Here is an 18,215-nt window from a genome sequence, read left to right as displayed (position 1 = left end):
TGTTTGGACTGGTCTTTGGTGACCGCTGCAGTGAATGCTTACCTCTGGAGTCCTTTGATTTGATCAGCAACAGAATCTTGCTGGCAGTCTTCATGGGCCAGTCTGATTCAGGTGAGGCAAGGCCGATGGGATCATAGAATCCAGCAATCTGGCTTAACAGCATGCGCCGGGTGAGAGGGTTAAGTGTGCTGCTCCTGATCTCCTCCTCCCGTAGATCCAGCCCTGTTCTCATCTTCCCTTGCTTCTTTGAGAAGTTTATCGATGTCAGAACACAGAGCTTGTCTGTTTCGGGTTTGTATCCAACCCCCACCGCCTTATTCTCCTCGTCATGCATCTGGTTGGGGAGAATCAAGGTTCTGGGCGAGGTTGAGCGGCTTCTATTGGGGTCAGTGGAGTCCTCACTCCTCCCACCCGTCCAGACCCACGGTTTGAGGGAGAAGCCGCCAGCTCTCAGGATATTTTCCACTCCTTTTCTCAATCAGAGGAGTGTTGCTGTGTTTGTCTGCCCGCACATAGGTGAGGCAGTCCTTTATTTTCTCGAGGTCCCTTTCTTCTCTAAGGGTCATCTCTTTGCCTCCTGGGGGACACTTGCTGCACTTGCAGCTCCCGCACTTCGGATCACAAGCCGCTCCGATGCTGTCCCACTTGAACCACTCAAACAACTCCTTGTTGGTGGCAGTGGTGTTGCTGAGGACCACGTCCTTTCTTGCTAGGTCTTCAGTCAGGCCTCTTGAGTCCACAAGGACCTCCTTGTACATCCTTGAGGATGTTCTCATGGATCTTGCGAAGTGAGTGTCGGACTGGTGCATGGTTAGATCGACCATTTCAAAGAGGTCAGGGTGTGTTCCGCCGACAGTCTATCCCAGTGGTCCATCCCAGAGGACTAGATCTCCCTGCATTTTGACTGGCTGTGGGACCAATCGACCTTCCCTGTGGCTAATCAGGAGGTCGATACTTTCAGGACGGACCAGGTCTTCCGTGGCGACATCAGGAAAGATTTTCCGCAGCTGTTGTGGAGTGACAGACTGGCTTATCTCTGCGATGCTCTCCAGGCCATAGCAGAGCAGTTTGTGTTCTGCCACGGTCCCCTTGGAGGTTTTCACCCTCAGCCGTAGGGTATACCGCTTGGTTGTCACTGTCTTTTCCATGCCTCCAATACCGTGGACAATCAGCTTGATGTTTACACCAGTCAGTCCGAGGCGTTTGGCCGCATCGTTTGCGATGTAATTGGTATCCGATGCAAGGTCGATGAGGGCACCAATCAACTGGCCAGAATTTGTTGTTACTTCCAGCAACATCATGACCACTGGGTATTCCTGTTCAACGCCAGTATTGGTGCACATTGTTGTCGAGGCTCTGTTAGAAAATGCCTTTCTGACCTCTGCCCTTATGTTTTCCGGGACTTTAGAAAGGGCCTCTTCTTGGATGCTGGTCAGGCCTTTCTTCTCCACCTTTGAGCCACCTTGCCGTTCACAGCCGCTCTCCTTCCTCTGAGTAGTGGGCCTTGGGCAGAGCAGGTGGTTGTGTGGCGGTTCCTCTTTCCTACAGCTTGATTTGCTGCAGAGGAACCCTTGGTTACAACGGCCATCTCTTGGGTGGATGCTCAAGCACAGATAGCAAGTGCCCCCCTTGAACGGCCCTTCTAAGGTTTCTCTCCTCCACATTGCCTGTGGTGCATGTTTTCCTATTGCTAGGTTTTAGTGAGTTTTTCCTTACCTTCATGTGGGGTATGTCTGGGAGTGTTGCATTTATTTTAAATATTTTGGACTTTATGGTGTTTTTGTTTTGTTCTTGATTTATTGTGATGTTTTTTCCTTTTTTTTTTATCTCATTTTCTATTTTTCTCCCATCCCAATTTCGTATCATCCAATTCAACCCTCCCCTGTCTCGAACGCTGTTTCTTGCCTCCCACAAGCCGGCTGCAATGTGGACTAAGTCATACATAGCACGAGTCCCCTCCGATACTCGAGGTAGCAGCAGTCGCATCTTTCCACCTGCACGGCGCGATCTTTCAGCATCAGGGGTCTGCGCTTTGGAGGGGCGCCGCCCCCATCGCTTCCTGATTCTACTGCGCAGGCGCACCAACCGACCTGTAGGAGTCGCTGTCCACAACGCCCGATCCCCACCCATCAGTTTCCCACCCCCTAATACTGCCAATGTGTATTAGTACGGATGACCAGCTAAACTGAAAGCAATGTGGAGCGCTGGGCTCGAACAGGCGAACCCAGCGTCTCCAGTATTTGTGGTGAGCGCCTTGCCCATTGCACCACGTAGCCGCCCTGTGATGTTTCTTCTTGACTTGTTTAAAGAAGACGTGTCCGGCCCATGGGGACATTAACGTGTGTTGTTGGGCCTTACAAATACATTTGATTTGATTTGATTTTCAGTGGGATTTTTATAAACGTTGGACCTGTACTACATAAGACTTCAGGCTATGGAACCATTATGTTTTGTCCAGCTCCTACCTCTCATCTGGCCACCAGTAAACAGAAATGTGAGTACACAAAACCTTTACTTCAGTGTGTTCAAACCTCTGTTACTCTATTTCATTAGCACTCAAAGTGTTCTTTCTTTATTGTCAAAGGAGACCAGACTCATGCATGTGCTATAAGTATAACGTATAATACATCGCAAATTACTTTTACTAAAAAGAAAAAAAGAAAATAGCCCCATTTTTGCCGGATGCTTAAGTGGATAAATCTATGAGAACAACAGATATGCACACAGACAGACAGACAGACAGACAGACAGACAGACAGACAGACAGACAGACAGACAGACAGACAGACAGACAGACAGACAGACAGACAGACAGACAGACAGACAGACAGACAGACAGACAGACAGACAGACAGACAGACAGACAGACAGACAGACAGACAGACAGACAGACAGACAGACAGACAGACAGACAGACAGACAGACAGACAGACAGACAGACAGACAGACAGACAGACAGACAGACAGACAGACAGACAGACAGACAGACAGACAGACAGACAGACAGACAGACAGACAGACAGACAGACAGACAGACAGACAGACAGACAGACAGACAGACAGACAGACAGACAGACAGACAGACAGACAGACAGACAGACAGACAGACAGACAGACAGACAGACAGACAGACAGACAGACAGACAGACAGACAGACAGACAGACAGACAGACAGACAGACAGACAGACAGACAGACAGACAGACAGACAGACAGACAGACAGACAGACAGACAGACAGACAGACAGACAGACAGACAGACAGACAGACAGACAGACAGACAGACAGACAGACAGACAGACAGACAGACAGACAGACAGACAGACAGACAGACAGACAGACAGACAGACAGACAGACAGACAGACAGACAGACAGACAGACAGACAGACAGACAGACAGACAGACAGACAGACAGACAGACAGACAGACAGACAGACAGACAGACAGACAGACAGACAGACAGACAGACAGACAGACAGACAGACAGACAGACAGACAGACAGACAGACAGACAGACAGACAGACAGACAGACAGACAGACAGACAGACAGACAGACAGACAGACAGACAGACAGACAGACAGACAGACAGACAGACAGACAGACAGACAGACAGACAGACAGACAGACAGACAGACAGACAGACAGACAGACAGACAGACAGACAGACAGACAGACAGACAGACAGACAGACAGACAGACAGACAGACAGACAGACAGACAGACAGACAGACAGACAGACAGACAGACAGACAGACAGACAGACAGACAGACAGACAGACAGACAGACAGACAGACAGACAGACAGACAGACAGACAGACAGACAGACAGACAGACAGACAGACAGACAGACAGACAGACAGACAGACAGACAGACAGACAGACAGACAGACAGACAGACAGACAGACAGACAGACAGACAGACAGACAGACAGACAGACAGACAGACAGACAGACAGACAGACAGACAGACAGACAGACAGACAGACAGACAGACAGACAGACAGACAGACAGACAGACAGACAGACAGACAGACAGACAGACAGACAGACAGACAGACAGACAGACAGACAGACAGACAGACAGACAGACAGACAGACAGACAGACAGACAGACAGACAGACAGACAGACAGACAGACAGACAGACAGACAGACAGACAGACAGACAGACAGACAGACAGACAGACAGACAGACAGACAGACAGACAGACAGACAGACAGACAGACAGACAGACAGACAGACAGACAGACAGACAGACAGACAGACAGACAGACAGACAGACAGACAGACAGACAGACAGACAGACAGACAGACAGACAGACAGACAGACAGACAGACAGACAGACAGACAGACAGACAGACAGACAGACAGACAGACAGACAGACAGACAGACAGACAGACAGACAGACAGACAGACAGACAGACAGACAGACAGACAGACAGACAGACAGACAGACAGACAGACAGACAGACAGACAGACAGACAGACAGACAGACAGACAGACAGACAGACAGACAGACAGACAGACAGACAGACAGACAGACAGACAGACAGACAGACAGACAGACAGACAGACAGACAGACAGACAGACAGACAGACAGACAGACAGACAGACAGACAGACAGACAGACAGACAGACAGACAGACAGACAGACAGACAGACAGACAGACAGACAGACAGACAGACAGACAGACAGACAGACAGACAGACAGACAGACAGACAGACAGACAGACAGACAGACAGACAGACAGACAGACAGACAGACAGACAGACAGACAGACAGACAGACAGACAGACAGACAGACAGACAGACAGACAGACAGACAGACAGACAGACAGACAGACAGACAGACAGACAGACAGACAGACAGACAGACAGACAGACAGACAGACAGACAGACAGACAGACAGACAGACAGACAGACAGACAGACAGACAGACAGACAGACAGACAGACAGACAGACAGACAGACAGACAGACAGACAGACAGACAGACAGACAGACAGACAGACAGACAGACAGACAGACAGACAGACAGACAGACAGACAGACAGACAGACAGACAGACAGACAGACAGACAGACAGACAGACAGACAGACAGACAGACAGACAGACAGACAGACAGACAGACAGACAGACAGACAGACAGACAGACAGACAGACAGACAGACAGACAGACAGACAGACAGACAGACAGACAGACAGACAGACAGACAGACAGACAGACAGACAGACAGACAGACAGACAGACAGACAGACAGACAGACAGACAGACAGACAGACAGACAGACAGACAGACAGACAGACAGACAGACAGACAGACAGACAGACAGACAGACAGACAGACAGACAGACAGACAGACAGACAGACAGACAGACAGACAGACAGACAGACAGACAGACAGACAGACAGACAGACAGACAGACAGACAGACAGACAGACAGACAGACAGACAGACAGACAGACAGACAGACAGACAGACAGACAGACAGACAGACAGACAGACAGACAGACAGACAGACAGACAGACAGACAGACAGACAGACAGACAGACAGACAGACAGACAGACAGACAGACAGACAGACAGACAGACTATTCTCACCTTATATCTTATCATCAGTATAACGATGAAGACGAGGACCGAGGCGACAATGATCCCTCCTATGATGATGATCATGGTTCCTCCCAGGAACTGAGACTGCATGAAGTGGCAGCGCAGGTACTCCGTCTCCGTGGTGAACTGGACGCAGCCGACCACGCGGGTGGCGGTCAGCGAGGTGATGACGTCATCATAGATGGCCAGCACGCACAGATCGTACGGGGTGCCGGCCGCGAGGTTGTTGACCAGGAAGTTCTTACTGGTGGGAGGGATCATTCTGAGTAGAGAGAGAGAGAGAGAGAGAGAGAGAGAGAGAGAGAGAGAGAGAGAGAGAGAGAGAGAGAGAGAGACAGAGAGAGAGAGAGAGATGGAGAGAGGGAGAGAGAGAGAGAGAGAGAGAGAGAGAGAGAGAGAGAGAGAGAGAGAGAGAGAGAGAGAGAGGGAGAGACGGAGAGACATTTTGATTGATTTGAGGATTTCATTCGATTTTTAAAGCTTTATTAGGTTGAAGTGAATTCCTGAAAAAAAGAGCGACTGTGGGAAAGAAAGAGTAGAATAAAACAGAACATAATATAATAAAATAAAATATTATATTATATTATTATTACTACCAGTCGACAAATTTCGGCCAATCAAAGTCGACTATTCAAATCCTTAGTCGGGGACAGGCCTAGTGTATTTTATTAAAATAAATTCTCCCATCCCACTGTTAGTCGTTATGGCAATTCCCAACCCCCTTCCTGGTTGTTGCGCACTTTCCCCTCCGACGCATGTGCAGCCAGCCGGCAGCCAGCCTGGCCGCGCAGATTCTCACTGGGAGAGTGTAACGTGTGGGAGGTCACACTACCTCCCTCCAGATCCTACCCTCGCTGAGCAGGCGCCCCGACCGAACTGTAGGGGTCGCTGTCCACAACGCCCAGGACCCACCCGCCAGCTTTCCCACCCTCTAATACTGCCAATTGTATTAGTGTGAACGGCCAGCCAAGCTGGTGACAACGCCGGGAGCTGGATTCGAACAGGCGAACCCAGCGTCTCCAGCGTTGGTGACGAACGCAATCTCCGCTACGCCACCTGACCGCCCAGGCCTAGTGTATTATGTGTGTGTGTGTGTGTGTGTGTGTGTGTGTGTGTGTGTGTGTGTGTGTGTGTGTGTGTGTGTGTGTGTGTGTGTGTGTGTGTGTGTGCACGTGAGCACTTGCAGGGGTGTTAGTTCAGTGTAATTTCGACTATGCTTACTTGTCCTGGTATGACCCCAGCAACATGAAAAATAGACTTCAAACTGTCCAGAACAGGCTAGTTAGGACAGGCACGTGCACACATAGAGCCCAAAGGGTGCTCGAGCACCTGCCCTTTTGTGCCTCATAAGAAAAAGGCCCTTTTTATGCAATTTTCTTTTATAATACAATTATTCTAATAACCAATAATAAACAATACAGTCAACTAGGGATGTCCCGATCACGTTTTTTTGAGTATCTACCGATACCGATATTTCCCGATCCGATCAAAACAAATATATATTTAAATTATTATTATTTTTTTACTTTTTTTTCTTTACAAACATGACCATGTTCACGTCTTAAACTCATACTGAGGCCTTATTTTTTGTTTTAAATTGCATATCATCATTCATTTATTTATTGTCACACAGAGCAGAAGAATTTTGCCAAAACAAACCAATTTAAAGGTATTTCGTACGGCCAGCAGACCGTCCTCTATTCAGCTGCAGTTCTGTGGACCAGCCTGCCCTGCAGCATTAAACAGGCCCCCGGGTTAAGATAAGAGAAGAGGAGATGATCCTTTATTGATCCCCTCTGGGAAATTCGGGTGTCAAAGCAGCATGGGGGGGGGGGGGGGGGGCGGGTACAGGGTGTGTTACAAAGGATCAGATTAAACCGAATATATATATTTATTTATTGATATATATTGCATAGTATTTGTATATCGTTTGATATCCCCTGTATATTCCTTGTACATATACACGGAATATCCCTTTAGCCCAGACCATAATAGTTCATTCTCCTATTGGACAGCGGTCCACGGCGCCAGGGACCGGCCTCCGGAGCCAGGTTCAAAGTCACCGTCAAGATGTGTCTGGACATGTTTCGACCTTGCCCAGGGATACGCGACAGAAATGAGAGTGGAACTAGTTTGTTCACCGTGCGTATAAATACGGCGCAGGTGAATGTAGAAGCCCCTTAGCCCCTTACCTCCGTACCCTTACCTTCCTTAGCATGTTACCGATAAGTTGAAGCCTCACCCACGATACAACGTGCGGTGAAGTATGGCCTGTTTGGCCTCAGAATAGAGCATCGAGACCGCGTGCGAATTAATAACTGAATTGTCAGAGTTTGGCGCTATACCGTCGAGTGCGACATATTTCTATTAAGTCTTTAATAGTCTATTTGTGTATAGTGTATCGTGCGGTTAAAGTTCTACAGTGACCAGCGTCTCCAGCGCTTTCTCGTATTGGCTAGAGTTCTTATCCAGGCTGGGCCGACCGCATGGCGCTTTCACCCGAGGAGACCTAGACGAGAGCCGTATGGACATGTACACTGGATTAATCTACCCGACGACTACATAGCCCTTTGCGGCTGGAATATATTTGCTTTGGTCCTGTGATTTATGGAGCGGATAATCGCCGACGCCTGCACGTGTTGGATTTACCCCGAGAGGAGTCAAGTCGAGTCGGCGCCCAGAGAGCCTGAGGTCGACTAGCTTTCTTCCCTGTGGAGCTACAGTCTACAAGAGAACCAAGCTGTATTCGTCTGTGGATCAAGAGGCTACTGCACCGGCTTCTGTACCTGAAGTCTCCCTAGTCATCGTTGACCAGACGTCCTACTACCGACAGATCTTCTACCCCCCCTGCTGGCTTACAACCAGTGGGAACCCCTTCCAGTATCTTCCGCTATATTACTAGTGCACCATAGATATAATTCCCTAAGATTCAGGTTGTATAATTACCTCCTGCGTAACCAGAGAATGGACATTCGTTATTGATTTGCCTACGCATACTCCTTTGCCTTACAAGTGCATTCAAAGAATAATGTAAAGTATCCTATGTACCTTTTGCTCCATTAAATACTTGATTAATACCTTTGACTGGAACCGATTTCATTGTGGGAAGTGTTCATCATATTCATATATCGTGTACTGTATGGCCAGTAATTAAAGTACATAAAGCGGTAGTGGTTTAATGATACCATACTTATCAATACAGTCAGGGAATTGTACCCCTCAGTTACAATTGGTCCTTCGAGCCGGATGGTAACTAGTGTAATATTAATATAGCGGTATTAATATTGACATGGCCTATGATGAACACTCCACAAAACGGTTCTCCTAAAGTAGATCGCCCGCAGCGTAGACGGCAGACACCTCAGTACTTAGAGGATTACGTTGCCAGTATACTACCTAGCCTTCTACAGACGGTAAACGCGGAAAAAGTAGATAGTAAAATTATGTCCGACCCTATCGCCCAGGTTACCCCGCCAATAGAGGCCCTAGTGGGTTCTAATGTAACTGACCAAGCTCACGGTAGGGACCAGGAGGGACCTGACACGACTTTACCCCCCGCCAAGACCGAAGAAGTAGTCCCCGGAAAGCTCCAGGATAAAGACGGCTCTCCAGGGATGGAACTCTACCCGCTACAAGAAGAAGAGACCCCGGAGATGGATCTCCAGGACTCGCCACAGGAGAGCAGATCTCCAACGAGTACTGCCAGGAGCGGATCACCTCAACCAGCGTCTTCCCCCAGCGGGGCGGACAAGATGCTGGCACAGGCATTCCTCGCCAGCCTAGCAGCCTCTACAGAGCGCGATCGACTCCAAGCAGAGCGCGATCGACTCGAAGCACAGATGCTTAGCGAGCGCGAACATTCTTCCATGGAAAGAGAACGCATTCAAGCGCAGCAACGGAGCGACGAAGATCGTATACGTCTAGAGATTAGACGCCTTCAGACGGAAGAGAATATGGTAAGAGACCGGGCCGAAGCAGAGCGCGCCGCCGCCGAAGCAGAGCGCGCCGCCGCCGAAGCCCAGCGCGCCGCCGCCGAAGCCCAGCGCGCCGCTGCCGGTGCCCAAAGAGAAGCAGAGCGCGACATCGCTCTCACCAAGCGCGAAGCCGAGCGCGACCGATTACAAGCACAGATAATGGAGCAGCTGATCGCCAGGGCGACACCCCCTCCCTCCGCACGGGGTTCCAGGGCCTCGTCAAGACACGGGTCAAGGGCACCCTCCCCTACCCGATCAAGCGACCCTGAGCCCGACCACCAGAGAGAGCCTATACCCCCCTCCGAACTCCTTCCCCGACCGGTCCACGCGAGGACCAGCTACAAGGAAGAAACGGTCTACACCGCGGAGAGGCTAAATAGACGACTACAGGATCTAGAGGACCTGCCAGAGCAAGAAGAAGAGGGAGAGGAGGAGAGTCAAGCCCGACAGCAGCACAGAACTCCACAGGACCAGGAGGTCCAGTACAGCCCAGGCTCTACCCCCGCGGCTCTGCGCTACAGACCCCCGACTCAATTCACGGTTGAGCTTGACGCACGACCAGCCCCGAGGAATAGCACCTGGATACGCGGGCCATGGTACCCAGCAGGTACCAGCCCACCAAGAGGCGTAAGAGGAGACTCGCCTAGGAGGCCTCTCTTCCAACGCTCACCGATGTGCCAGCCATCCATGGCATCATACATTGGCACACCGACGTTTCCGGACTTCACCCACGAGAACAGAGCACAGTACACCGAGCTACGAATGTGCTTAGAGACAATGATGTCCGATGTAGCAGACGAACCGTACAAGTATGCTATCCTACTGAAGCACCTCAAGGTGCCCCGAGCGCACAGGCCTATGCCACCTCTACTACCCCATACACAGCGGCTCTAGCAGCACTCGACCAAAGATATGGACGCATATGGGATTACGTAATACAAGAGATAAGGCATATCGACCGCCTACCCCCAGCCACAGACAATCGCTCACTAGATGACCTGTCTATCAAGGTACAATCCCTAGTAGGGATGCTGGGGGCGCAAAGAGAAAAGGGTATGCACGAACTGTACGCAAACTCTAATGTCGAGAGGATTTTAGAGAAGCTTCCGCCCGCCCGACAAGAGCGCTTCAGGCGGCAAAGAGACCACCGTGATCCTAACGGTCCCGAGCCATCCCTCCTAGACCTAGCCGACTTCCTAGCGAGAGAAGTCAACAGCCTACGGTTGGATACGTTCATGCGGAGCACCCCAAGCTCCAGAGAGGGACCTAGGAGAGCAAACGATGGCCGAAGATTGGTGACCGTCATGCACCAATCAGAACCAGTACCGAGCAGCAAGAACCACAGTACCCCCTCGATGAAAGAGAAGTGGAAGATGGTGTGCCCGTACTGCAAGAAAGAACACTGGTTGTCACAATGTGACACATTCAAGAAGATGACCGCCGACGAGGTGGGTCAATGGATAAAGTCCAACCGACGCTTTTACCGATGTGCGCGCAGTCACATGGCAGCCGACTGCCGCTTAAAGAAGAGGTGTAGTCGGTGTGACGGAGCCCACCTAAATGTCCTACACGACAGTAACAGAAGAAAGCCTGCACCCCCAAGCAGCACAAAGGCAAGTGTTATGTACATTGACCCCGCCAGCAGCGGGGGCGCCCGAGTGCTCTTAAAGGTGGTCCGCGTAACACTGAGTTACCAAGACAAGGTCATGGACACTTACGCCGTCCTTGACGACGGGTCAGAGAAGACCCTTCTCCTCGCATCCGCTGCGGCCCAGCTGGGGCTGCGGGGGAGCGAAAACCAGATGACGATTCGGACAATAAGAAGAGATCTAAAGACGATAAAGGGCGAGAATGTCTCCTTCACTATCGCAGCAAGCGGGCAGCCAGAGAGACGGTATAGGATTACTAATGCTTTCACCAGCCAAGAAATAGGCCTGTCGCAGTATACCTACCCCATCGCCAAGCTGATGGATAAATATGTGCACCTGCGTCAACTACCTATACCGCTCATAGACGGTGCCACCCCGACCCTGCTGATAGGCTCCGACCATGCAGACCTCATAGTCCCGATAGACCGGGTCCACACAGGGCCCAGAGGCTGTCCTGCAGCAGTCGAGACCCGCCTAGGATGGACATTACAAGGCCCCCTCGCTAAGTCTCTTAACCGAACAGCAGCCACTAGCTGCCTCCACTCCAGAGTGACAGAAGAAGACACCACCCTCCTACAGCATGTCGAGAGGCTATGGACACTAGAGACAATGCCCTTTAAGAACGAAAAGAAAGACATTCGTTCCAAGGAAGACATTTACGCCATAGCACTCCTCGAGCAAGGGACAAAGAGAGTCAAAGTCAACGGAGTGATGAGATACGCAACTCCACTCTTGAGGCGAGAGGGTATGCCCACCTTCCACGCCCCAAAAGAAGCGACGGAGCGGTATCTATTGAACACAGAGCGGCGCCTAGCCAGAGACCCCGCTCAAGAGACTGTGTACCGCGCTGAGATTAACAAGCTAATCACAGCGGGACACATAAAGAAAATTGACATTAACCCTTAGAAGTCAACGGGGCCTATTGCTCCCGTGGGCGGAGAACAAAAGAATTAGAATCTCTCACAAATGCTCAGGAAGTCCCGTTTTTCAAAAATCTGTAAAAATAGCACAAAGACAATTTCGAGTGCATAATAGTGTAATCTATATGTATCCTTACTTGCTAAACATAATACGACTTGTAAATATGTTTAATTCTTGCTCAATTGTATAGTTCTAAATATCCCTGTATTCCCCCGAAACTACAACGCGTCACGTACATGCACGCGCGCACACACACACAGCGCATAGGTGTTAATCACTGAGTGATCTAATATGCATATTCTTCAGCGCGAGAGGGGGGGGGGGTTGTGTTTCTCACTGTCTGTCGTTGATAATATAATCTGAAGAGGTCCTGCATTATTATTATTATCATTCTCGAGAATACACGCGGACCCGACGGAACGTTAACTTATGAATAAAAAGTAGTCTAACATGCTTTTCATCCTCGCCCGTGTATATACCCACGTCGCGCTAAAACATCAACTACTGTATGAGTAGAGACAGAGTGCTTGTGTGTACGAGTTATGATGAGTTATCTCGCAGTTTTCTAGAGTAGAAAGGTGCGCCCAGTAGAGCACACACACACACACACAGAAGGAATTTCTTGTACAGCGAGTTGGGCGTTTTATTTATTTTATCACTTGTAGGCTACCATAGCGAAGGCTCATGGCAGCAACGTTAGTGGTTGAAACGTGATTCGAGAGTGATACCAAGTGGAAGGAAATATATCCTGTCATCAGTGCGTATAGCAGGTATCCTCGAAATTCTCCGCTATCTCCTCTGCAAGCTCCTGTCTGTCCGCCTGCACTGCTCCAACTGCCTGTGTCTGTCTACTGCTTTGGTCCAATCATATTCAGAGTCCCGTCAGAATCCCGCCCCCCCACCCACAGTCTGCGAATCAGAGGCAGAGTAGGGCGGGTCTTCACGAAATGCGTGTTGTCTCTTTCAACGGGTTGGAGTCAGAGCGAGAGTTGACAATGCATATACAGGTAGTCTAATCTGCAGGTACTGTAGCGAGTAGCATAGTTTTGCCAGCAGGCAGTTAGTAGAAAAATATGGCATGTTCAAAGATGGCCAGTAAAATAAAAGTCAACAGTGAAAATCGCTGCAATAATAATTCTCTCTCTCTCTCTCTCTCTCTCTCTCTCTCTCTCTCTCTACTCTCTCTCTCTCTCTCTCTCTCTCTCTCCTCTCTCTCTCTCTCTCTCTCTCTCTCTCTCTCTCTCTCTCTCTCTCTCTCTCTCTCTCTCTCTCTCTCTCTCTCTCTCATTCTAGAGAAATACAACCACAAATTGTTATTGGTTTGCTTCTTTTTCTTACAGTACTATATATACTGTACTTTACTGTATATACTGTACCATCCACTGTACTGAAACATCTCAATATAAGTAATCATGGTATGCTGCAAAAGGTGATATGGTATGTGATATGGTACAGTACTGTAAATACCATCTCTCTCTCTCTCTCTCTCTCTCTCTCTCTCTCTCTCTCTCTCTCTCTCTCTCTCTCTCTCTCTCTCTCTCTGGCTTTATTGAGGAAGGGCACACCTCTATCAGCTGAGTAACAATGTTCATCAAAGTGTTGAGTGCTACAGTGTAGGTTAGTATATTAGGACAAGTGCATACCTACATGTATGACCTATATCTATCTACTACTTTTGGATATGAGCATTTTTTCAATACCCAACTATGTAGTGGCTGCTTGTCGCTAGGCTAGGCCTCCTGCTGGGTCCATTCACTGGAATAACAAAGGAATGACTGGGCCTTTGCTCCAGGTGTGAAATGGTTCTAGTGACAATGATCACATTGAATTCTGGGAGTGTAGTTCTCTCATCAGATAGCTGAATGAACTTGGATCTAGTTCAAAGTCCTATACTGAAAAGGTGTTAGGATTTTACCAGAATGTTTGATAGGACATTGATTGAAAACTATCGTCTCAAATTTGACAATTGATGGCTTATTTTGAAGGTATGAATCTGTAATTGTATATTATGTAACAAAAAAAAGGGGGAAATTCTCAGGAGGAGGAGCTATTTAGGTTAGACTTCTAAGGGTTAAAGAGGCCGATCAGACGACCGAATCATGGTACGTGCCGCACCACAAAGTCCACCACAACGGCAAGGATCGTATTGTGTTCAACTGCAGCTACCAGATCGGATCACAAAATCTGAATAAAGAGCTCTTGCCCGGCCCAACACTCGGCCCCTCTCTACTAGGCGTGTTACTACGTTTCCGCCAGAACAAGGTGGCCATCAGCGGCGACATCAAAGGGATGTTCCTGCAGGTGAGACTAGTGGAGGAGGACAAGCCCCTGCTGCGGTTCCTATGGAGAGAGAGGATCGGGGATGAGCAACCAGCCATCTATCAATGGGAAGTCCTCCCTTTCGGAACCACATGCAGCCCATGCTGTGCTACGTTTGCACTGCAAAAACACGTCGCAGAGGACCCAACAGCTGATGACCAGGTCAGACAAAGTGTAGGAAATAGTTTCTACGTGGACAACTGTCTGCAAAGCGTCTCGACGCCAGAAGAAGCCGAGGCCCTTCTACTCAAGCTCCGCGCCTCCCTGATCAAAGGCGGCTTTGATCTCAGGCAGTGGGCCAGCAGCGACCCGCAAGTATTGCGCAGCCTCTCCCCCGAGGACAAGGCAGCAAGCAGCGAGACCTGGATGGCGACCATCCCAGGAGAAGCCCAAGAAATGACATTAGGACTAGTCTGGCGCTTCAAAACAGACTCGCTCCATTATAAACACACACCCCTGACTAAGGAGCAGGGAAGGTCGACTGCACTACCGACCACCAGACGGAGTGTATACAGAACACTCGCCAGACAATATGACCCGTTGGGATGTATTCTACCTTACACCACCAGGGCAAAGATGATTGTAAGAGCGTTATGGGACAAGGACCAGGGCTGGGACGACCCCATACCCGAACACCTTGCATCCACATGGAGAGAGTGGGAGACGGAACACAGCTCACTCCCAGGTGTTAACATACGCCGCAGCTACTTCCCACCCACAGTGAGGCCTACGGTTCGGTGGCCTACTTGCGTGCCCGAGAGGAGGGAGGAGAAATACATACTGCTTTCATCCTGGCTCGCTCAAGAATAGCCCCACGAAAGCAACAATCTATCCCGCGTCTAGAGCTCTGCGCAGCCCTAGCAGGAGCGCAACTCGCCACGTTAATCCAACGTGAACTCACCATTCCGGTGCAAAGAACAATCTTGTGGTCAGACTCCACGACAGTACTCACATGGATCCGGTCTGATTCGTGCAGATACAAGGTCTTCGTGGGAGTCAGAGTCACAGAGATTCAAGATTTAACAGAAGTAGCAAGCTGGAGGTATGTGGACACAAAACACAACCCAGCTGACGTCATCACCCGGGGAATGTCCCTGGATGACCTCACCCGTCACAACCTATACAGTGACGGGCCAGAGTTCCTCAAGCTCCCGGAAGAAGAGTGGCCTACACCCACCCCACGAGAAGCGAGTAAAGAGGAGGCAGAAAACAAGAAATCTATGTTCTGTGGATTGAACACACTCGTCTCCACAGACCCCGACATAGACGATTGCCTCACCCTAGAGAGTGCGCAGCTAAAGACATTCCTGTGGCACCACCCAGAGGTTCAGCTCACTACTGACATTACAGCAGCTGACTACGAAGAAGCAGAACTTCTTCTACTACAACGAGCCCAGAGAGACTCGTTCCCCGATGAGCTAGACTGTCTACAGGGAGCAAAGCCCGTCCCATCAGACAGCAGACTGCTCCACCTAGCCCCCGAGAGCGACGCCCATGGTCTCATCAGAGTGGGTGGTCGTCTGCGGAGAGCTCCAGACTTACCGGATGACGTCAAGTACCCGATAGTCTTAAACAGCCGACACAAGGTCACAGAGCTGATCATAAAGAAATACGACGAGGATGTGCATCACGCCGGGGCAGAGAGAGTCTTCGCGGAGATCAGACGTCGTTATTGGATACTGCAAGGGAGAGAAGCAGTGCGGCGCTTCCAGCGAACCTGTCTAGACTGTCGTAAGTGGCGAGCGCAGCCCAGTATACCCCGGATGGCTGACCTACCTCCCTGTCGCCTCCGACTCGGCGACAAGCCTTTTCACTCCACCGGTATGGACTGTTTCGGCCCGCTGTATATAAAGAAAGGAAGAGGCACCGAGAAGCGGTGGGGTATTGTATTCAAATGCATGACCACCCGAGCGATGCATATAGAACTCCTTCCAACCATGAGCACAGACTCATTCCTTATGGCCTTCCGAAGATTCACATCGCGGAAAGGTAAACCGTCTATATTGTTGTCTGATCACGGGACAAACTTCAAAGGCGGAGAAAGAGAGTTGAGAGAGAGCTTCCAAGCTATGGGCCCAGAACTTAAGACCCACCTCGCTCCAGCCCAGATTGACTTCCAGTTTAATCCCCCGAACGCACCTCACTTCGGTGGAACTTGGGAACGAGAAGTACGTTCTATAAAGACAGCCCTGTACGCCGTGCTTGGGGCCCAGACCGTGGCGGAAGAAGTCTTAATGACAGTCCTCACGGAGATCGAGTGAGTATTGAACTCAAAGCCCCTCGGTTACGTCTCAAGTGATGTAGCAGATGTCGACCCAGTCACCCCCAACACACTCTTGATGGGGCGGCTGGACCCCGCGCTACCACAGACAATGTACAGGCCTGAAGAAGCGAACGGCCGAAGAATGTGGAGATACAGTCAAGTATTGGCTGACAAGTTTTGGAACAGCTTCCTACTCCACTACCTACCGTCTCTACAGACCCGCCAAAAATGGGTGAAAGAGAGAGACAATTTGACAGAAGGAACAGTCGTCATGATTATCGACCAGTCACTACCCCGAGCTATGTGGCCGGCTGGCCGCGTAAGCAAAGTGATCACCGGTGCCGACGGAAAGGTCCGAGCAGCCGAAGTGCTCGTCCAAGGGCGGACCTACACCCGACCCGTGGCGAGGCTAATAGAACTGCCAAGGCTCCCCGATACCATCGATGACGACCATGACCCCATGACTTTGTGAACTGACCGATCCCTCACAACAGACATTGAGTAGAGGACAGTGCGGTTAATCTGTCTCTGCTTAGCTAATTAGGTGGGACTAATTCGGGGGCGGCTGTTACAAAGGATCAGATTAAACCGAATATATATATTTATTTATTGATATATATTGCATAGTATTTGTATATCGTTTGATATCCCCTGTATATTCCTTGTACATATACACGGAATATCCCTTTAGCCCAGACCATAATAGTTCATTCTCCTATTGGACAGCGGTCCACCGGCGCCAGGGACCGGCCTCCGGAGCCAGGTTCAAAGTCACCGTCAAGATGTGTCTGGACATGTTTCGACCTTGCCCAGGGATACGCGACAGAAATGAGAGTGGAACTAGTTTGTTCACCGTGCGTATAAATACGGCGCAGGTGAATGTAGAAGCCCCTTAGCCCCTTACCTCCGTACCCTTACCTTCCTTAGCATGTTACCGATAAGTTGAAGCCTCACCCACGATACAACGTGCGGTGAAGTATGGCCTGTTTGGCCTCAGAATAGAGCATCGAGACCGCGTGCGAATTAATAACTGAATTGTCAGAGTTTGGCGCTATACCGTCGAGTGCGACATATTTCTATTAAGTCTTTAATAGTCTATTTGTGTATAGTGTATCGTGCGGTTAAAGTTCTACAGTGACCAGCGTCTCCAGCGCTTTCTCGTATTGGCTAGAGTTCTTATCCAGGCTGGGCCGACCGCATGGCGCTTTCACCCGAGGAGACCTAGACGAGAGCCGTATGGACATGTACACTGGATTAATCTACCCGACGACTACATAGCCCTTTGCGGCTGGAATATATTTGCTTTGGTCCTGTGATTTATGGAGCGGATAATCGCCGACGCCTGCACGTGTTGGATTTACCCCGAGAGGAGTCAAGTCGAGTCGGCGCCCAGAGAGCCTGAGGTCGACTAGCTTTCTTCCCTGTGGAGCTACAGTCTACAAGAGAACCAAGCTGTATTCGTC

The 18,215-nt window shown here is 49.9% G+C and overlaps 1 protein-coding gene across 1 annotated transcript in view; it reads right to left on the bottom strand.

Annotated features, from left to right (window-relative positions):
* lrfn5a (leucine rich repeat and fibronectin type III domain containing 5a) overlaps positions 1–18,215 on the bottom strand; it is a gene marked incomplete at both ends in the record, with an annotated part of 54,643 nt that overhangs the window by 2,658 nt on the left and 33,770 nt on the right. The window contains one exon of the mRNA XM_084308649.1: positions 5,615–5,888. Coding sequence (XP_084164775.1) covers positions 5,615–5,888 — 274 coding nt within the window. The remainder of the gene's footprint in view (positions 1–5,614; positions 5,889–18,215) is intronic.

The sequence above is a fragment of the Notolepis coatsorum genome, assembly GCF_963971535.1.
Source record: "Notolepis coatsorum genome assembly, chromosome: 2".
NCBI lineage: Eukaryota > Metazoa > Chordata > Actinopteri > Aulopiformes > Paralepididae > Notolepis > Notolepis coatsorum.
This window is presented reverse-complemented; position numbering and strand designations above follow the sequence as displayed.